The 6,220-nt window shown below is 41.2% G+C and overlaps 2 protein-coding genes across 5 annotated transcripts in view; both read left to right on the top strand.

The window, feature by feature from the left end:
• The window catches only part of sult2st3 (sulfotransferase family 2, cytosolic sulfotransferase 3), a 23,354-nt gene that overhangs the window by 13,368 nt on the left and 3,766 nt on the right, over positions 1-6,220 (top strand). The gene's annotated exons all lie outside the window — the stretch shown is intronic.
• On the top strand, positions 116-4,571 carry LOC123967748. Of its 2 annotated transcripts, XM_046043976.1 has the most exons (5): positions 116-436; positions 1,507-1,840; positions 1,946-2,861; positions 2,956-3,778; positions 4,082-4,571. In XM_046043976.1, exons 2-5 carry the CDS (start codon positions 1,525-1,527, stop codon positions 4,211-4,213), a joined length of 2,187 nt encoding a protein of 728 aa, XP_045899932.1. In that variant the 5' UTR covers positions 116-436; positions 1,507-1,524; the 3' UTR covers positions 4,214-4,571. The 2 variants fall into 2 exon arrangements, with proteins under 2 accessions (XP_045899932.1, XP_045899931.1); XM_046043975.1 differs by having other exon boundaries at positions 117-436; positions 1,507-2,861.

Raw genomic sequence — 6,220 nt, 5'->3', positions numbered from 1 at the left:
ACATGGGGATGAAAAAAGGGGAGTGGCATCCGAAAATCCAACCACGGATGGTGCTGTTACATGCTTAAATACCTCTGTATCTCTCTCACACACACACGTATGTATAGATATTAATTTGAATGTAAATATTTGAATGTAATATTTTAAAATAAAAATAATAAATTCAAATGTAATTAATGAATACAGTCACAAGTGCAAACAAAAGCTCTATTAGAACACAGAGTTCTGTGACCTCACGGTTTGTCAGTGTTCTGCCCTGCAGACTGATCCAGATGATTCAGTTCAGACCTGCTTCTCCACACTGAATGCTACAGAGAGATTACCTGCACTAAACTACAAACATTTATCCCCAACAGGAAAACAACTACTCCAACTGAGTAAAACGAAAGAAAGAAAACCAAACACAAAATACGTAAAACCAGGTCACCAGAGACCGGTAAGTAAATACACTTTATAGAAGCTTAAGCACTAAATTGGTTTAGAGATTCATTTGCAAAATTTAAAATGCATAAAAAGGTGATGAAGACTATTCAGTCAAGGAAATTCTGTAAAACAGCAGCAGTGAGTGAGTTTCAGTGTGAGCTGTGGGACAGGCAGCGACAGTTCATCTGTCACAAACAAGATGAAAACTTTACAGGCTAAATATCTGAACAATCAACATATAACTGGTGTTGATGTATGCATATTTAATCACTTCTGCTTGTAAGTAAATTGATTTCATGTAGAAATATTGTATAATGTGACAATGAGAGAAACCTTGAGTCAATTCATCACATTTCATAGGGTGTTGTGTGATACATATGAGACAACTTCTTTTTAAAGAAGAAGAAAAAAAAACGAATTGATCTCGATAAAATCTATAGAATCTATAAGAATCTTATAGATGTAATCTATCTAGCTAGCTATCTTTTAAATTAAAATAAAATATTAAATGTTTGAATTAAATTAATAAATAAAACAGTAAGTGTGTGTCTGTAAATAAATATAGACAAATAAATTAAAAGAAAATAAAAAAACAACTAAAAAATCTGTATCAAATGTGAAATTTAAAAAAAAACAACAAACAATTAATAAAATAAAAAAATGAAAATAATAATAATTTGAATTCGAATCAGTCTAGTCTGAGTTTCCACTGGTTGTCCTCAGTTCATGACATGAGAAGATATATTTTGCTGCAATGATTTGGCATTCTGGCATTTCTCCCAGTAAATAGGGGAGTTTCTGTGTGTCTGGTATAAATTTGAATTCGGGGTGTATTTGGGAAGTGTTTTTCTTTTAAGGTTTTATATTTAGGGCATGAGGTCAGAAAGTGCAGCTCTGTATTTACCTGTCCTCTGTTACACTGGGAGCACAGTCTCTCCTCTTGTGGTAGCCAGCTCTGTCTGTGGCGACCCTTTTCTATAGCCAGGCTGTGTCCCCTCAGTCTGTATGTTGTCAACAATTTTCTTAGTTTTGTACATTTTATAGTGCTCAGGTAATTTGCCATTGTTTGTGTTTCTCCTCCAGATTTCTGATTCAAGTAACATGGACAAAGAAGCAGAGATCATGGACAAAATCTCCAGCTCTCCTGTGTTCTCTTTAAACTCAGAGACTGCTGAGATTACCAACATCCCTGTATCAGGAACCAACCATCAGACTGCTGAGGATCTTGATGATCTGATGCATTGTGATGATGTTTTAGACAAAGAAGAGCTCACTTGCCCTTGCACCCATCCCATCATCAGCGAGGACAGCATATCAACATGTACCTCTGTTTGGTCTTCCATGGACAAGGACAGCATCTCGACAAATTCCTCTTCTTGGTTTTACATCAATGAGAACGGCGGGATGAATGACTCTAGTTGGTGTTCCTCCCCTGACCCAGATGTCTCAGAAATGATCACATCATTTGATCAGAATATTGATGAGGAGATTAAAAACCTATGTCAAATGTTCTTGTATCCAGAGAACATGGAGACAGAGACAGATGACTTTGAAGAAAACTGGACCACCGAGGAAGAATCAACCTCAAGACTTTCAGTCAGGTCAGACGAGAGTGGGAGATCTTCCTGTGCCATCATTGAGGCAAGCAAAATGCTTGTCTCCCATATAATTAATGAGGCTGGCAAGATACTGCAGTCCACTGAAACTGTCGAGACACTTCAGCAGTCCACTGAGGCTATCAAGACGCAGCAGTGCACTGAGGCCGACAGGATTCTGCAGTCCACTGAGGACGCCAAGACACTGCAGACCACTGAAGCTGGTCAGTTGCTTCAGCAGTCCACTGAGGACGCCAAGACACTGCAGACCACTGAAGCTGGCAAGTTGCTTCAGCAGTCCACTGAGGACGCCAAGACACTGCAGACCACTGAAGCTGGTCAGTTGCTTCAGCAGTCCACTGAGGACGCCAAGACACTGCAGACCACTGAAGCTGGTCAGTTGCTTCAGCAGTCCACTGAGGACGCCAAGACACTGCAGACCACTGAAGCTGGTCAGTTGCTTCAGCAGTCCACTGAGGAAACCAAGACACTGCAGACCACTGAAGCTGGTCAGTTGCTTCAGCAGTTCACTGAGGACGCCAAGATACTGAAGATCACTGAAGCTGGCAAGTTGCTTCAGCAGTCCACTGAGGACGCCAAGACACTGCAGACCACTGAAGCTGGTAAGTTGCTTCAGCAGTCCACTGAGGACGCCAAGATACTGAAGATCACTGAAGCTGGTCAGTTGCTTCAGCAGTCCACTGAGGACGCCAAGACACTGCAGACCATTGAAGCTGGCAAGTTGCTTCAGCAGTCCACTGAGGCTGTAAAGACGCAATTGTTTCTAAATTCCTCCACCATCGCTGTCTATCTAAGGAGATTTTTCCAGAGTCTCACTGCAGAGTAGGTTACCTATTTACCTATGGAAACTCAAATACATTTATTAATACATTTTTCTTCTATGTTTAACTTTTCTTTTCATGTTCTTTTTTGTTAGGCAATGGAGGGAAGTAAGCGAAGGCGTCTATAATATAGATGTGAAGGAGCAGCTGACTGACATGTGCACAGATGTGCTGAGGTTCATCTCAGAGTCAGTTACTAAGCAAGTCTTACAAGCCATTCATCAGGATCAAAGTTCAAATAACGACACCATGACCTTGAGGAGTCCCTTGTCTTCAGCACCACTCATTGACAGCTTAGGTATCACTGAGTACAACATGCAGAGAAGTTTGGAAAGTTCCTTCAGCCAGGCTCTCTGTGATGTCTTTGGGACTGACACCACTGGAAGGATTTCACCCAAATTCACAGAGGCGATAGCAGGAGAGGTCATTAATGAGATCAACTCTGTCCTATCAGTTGCCATACAAGTCTCTCTGGATAGAAGTTGCCACAGTGTCACTGCTGCTGCCTGCGACCAGGTGACAAATGACAGAGCAGCCAAGAAAACTTTGGAGGGAGCTATCTCAACCATGAAATCCTTCCTCACAGGACAAGGCACAGCAATGAGGAGGAGGATTCAGACAGACAAAGTTTCTGATTTTGACAGTAAAGAGGTGACACCTGCAAGTGGATGTAAAGGCAAGAGGAAGAAGTCGCAGTGGAAGAGGTGTTTCAGTGGATGGCAGAGGAAAAAGATTCAGGCAGTTCCACTTGATCAGGAAGAGATGAGCAGTTCTTTTCCTCATCAGTCTATCAACTCTGGTGATGAGGATGAAGAAATCTTCCGCCAGAGCTCTGTGGACTCGTCTCGGCCTTTCATGGAGACAGAGGCAAAGAAGAGCAACAGTTTCTTAGGCTTCTTCCACAATCTCTTCTCAAAGGTAAGGATGTATTTACATGAAAATTCTAATAAGAACGAACACTTTAAAAGTACACAGGAATAGATTGGACCGATCCGACCAAATATAACAGGTGGAACAAACCAGCAGAGACACTATGAAAGATTCACGATGAACTGTCTCAGGCAGCTCAACATCTCTGCAGCATTTTTCCTTCACTTCATTCTGTAAATAACCTTATTTCCTAATTGTTTCTCACTTGAACACATCCTGATTAGCTTTTTGTTGGACTGTAGATGTTAATTTGTGGTTCTGTGCTGATGTTTTTATAACTTTCCCAAAAAGAATGAGAAGAAGGCGAAGAAGGAGGAGAAAAAGACAGAGCGGTCTCCTTTTTGGAAGCGGCTGTTGTGCAGAAGTGCAGATGATGACTTGACGTGTGGAGATCGGGACCAGTTTCAGCAACTGGCCTTATAATAACTTTTTTTTTTATTTCTCTTTCACCTCCTCTTCTTTCTCTCCATCTGTTCGCCTTAACCTCTAAATGGCTTTAAATTTAACTGGGTACATGAGGTCTACACCCTGTTACTCTTAATCCACCAACACTGCCATCAGTGAGGCAGGCAAATTGCTCATCTCCCATGTTAATAATACTGCAGTACACTAAGGCCACTAAGGCTGTAAAGATACTGCAGTCAAGGATGAGGATGTAAAGGAGGAGAAGAACATTCCTCTTTCTCAGAAACCCCTCAACCCCCCCACCCCCAACCCTGTACCCCACTTCTCTCCCCTATATCTCCCCTATATTTAACTGTAATAAACATTTAAAAATATATTGCTGTGTTTTTACATTGTTTATGTCTGCTTTCTAATGGACACTTACTGTATCGATAGTAAATTACAATAAAATAAAAGGGATAAAATAAAGTCAAATAAGATCGGGAAAGGCTCTCCTATAAAAGTATGTTTTAAGAAGGGACTTAAAAGAGTTCACTGACTCAGCCGACCTGATTTCCTCGGGCAGGCTGTTCCAGAGCCTCGGGGCCCTGACAGCAAACGCTCTGTCCCCTTTAGTTTTCAGTCGAGACTCTGGAACAGACAACAGACCTCTGCCCGAGGATCTCAAGGTACGTGCTGGTGTGTATGAGACTAAAAGGTCAGAAATATAACAAGGCGAGAGGCCATGAAGAGCTTTAAAAGTGATCAATAGAATTTTAAAGTCAATTCTAAAACATACTGGGAGCCAGTGTAATGAAGCTAAAATAGGAGTAATATGGTCATATTTCTTTGTTCTAGTTAAAAGCCTGGCAGCTGAGTTCTGGACAGTCTGGAGTCAATCAATAGATTTTTGGGTTAAACAGGTGAAAAGGCTGTTGCAATAATCCAGGCGTGATGAGATGAAGGCGTGTAAAATGGTTTCTCGGTTAACATAGATCGAATTTTTGCTATATTTCTAAGTTGATAAAAACATGACTGAACAAGCTTTGTGGTGTGCTGCTCGAAATTTAAATTACTATCAAACCAAACACCAAGGTTCTTTGCCACAGGCTTAATGTGATTTACTAGGGAACCAGCAGATGGCCGTATGGCAGTGCCATCTGCTGGGACCCGATAACCAGGATTTCGGTGTTGTCTGAGTTCAGCTGGAGGAAATTATTTGACATCCATTTTTTAACTTCACAAAGGCAGTTGTTAAGTGAACTCAGCATTCCAGGGTCTGTGGATCTGACAGGCAAGTATATTTGTGTGTCATCAGCATAAATATGAAAAGAAATGCCATGTTTATGGATAAAATGTCCAAGGGGAAGCAGATACAAGGGATCAATTAAATCAGGGACACAACCAGTAGATAGGGAGCTGTTGAAAACAGAGATCAAATGGGGCCCAACAGAATCTATTACTTTCAGTAAAAACTTTGTAGGTATTACATCAAGTGGGCTGGAGGACACTCTCATTTGTGATACTGTTTTTAAAAGCTCAGACAAGTCGATGGGATAAAACTGGTTAAAACTCTCTTGTTGCTGGTGAGGAACCTCTGAGTAAGATGCCGCAGGGGTAATAGAGGCTCTGATTGACACCACCTTATTGGTAAAATAAGATAAAAACAATTCACAGTCATCATTACTTCCAGCTGAGGCACAAGGAGGGGTTGGGTTTACCAGCTGATCCACAGTCTTAAACAGAAACCTGGGATTGTGTTTATGTGTAGTAATCGGTTCAGAAAAATAGTGTGTTCTCGCATCCTTAACCAAGTTATTGTATTTAATTGATAAATCCTTCAGACTGAGGTAATGGACTTGGAGACTGGATTTTTTCCATCTGCGCTCTGCTTTCCTGCATTCCCTTTTTAGGCTGCGAATGCTGTCATTTATCCAGGGTTGCTTATTAGCTTTAGACGTAGGCCTAACCTTTAGAGGAGCAGTAATATTTAGTGACGACAAGCAGATATGATTGAAGTGATCGACCAGATTGTTGGTGTTGGAA

This window comes from Micropterus dolomieu, linkage group LG03 (assembly GCF_021292245.1).
Source record: "Micropterus dolomieu isolate WLL.071019.BEF.003 ecotype Adirondacks linkage group LG03, ASM2129224v1, whole genome shotgun sequence".
In the NCBI taxonomy this organism is placed as follows: Eukaryota; Metazoa; Chordata; class Actinopteri; order Centrarchiformes; family Centrarchidae; genus Micropterus; species Micropterus dolomieu.
Note: the sequence above shows the minus strand (reverse complement) of the source record. Positions and strands in the feature narration are given on the sequence as shown.

Coding starts and splice junctions, on each gene's coding strand:
- LOC123967748 (XM_046043975.1), top strand. CDS start 1,525: ATGGACAAAGAAGCAGAGATCATGGACAAAATCTCCAGCTCTCCTGTG. Junction 2,862..2,955: donor TTCCAGAGTCTCACTGCAGA/GTAGGTTACCTA, acceptor CTTTTTTGTTAG/GCAATGGAGGGAAGTAAGCG. Junction 3,779..4,081: donor TCCACAATCTCTTCTCAAAG/GTAAGGATGTAT, acceptor TTTCCCAAAAAG/AATGAGAAGAAGGCGAAGAA.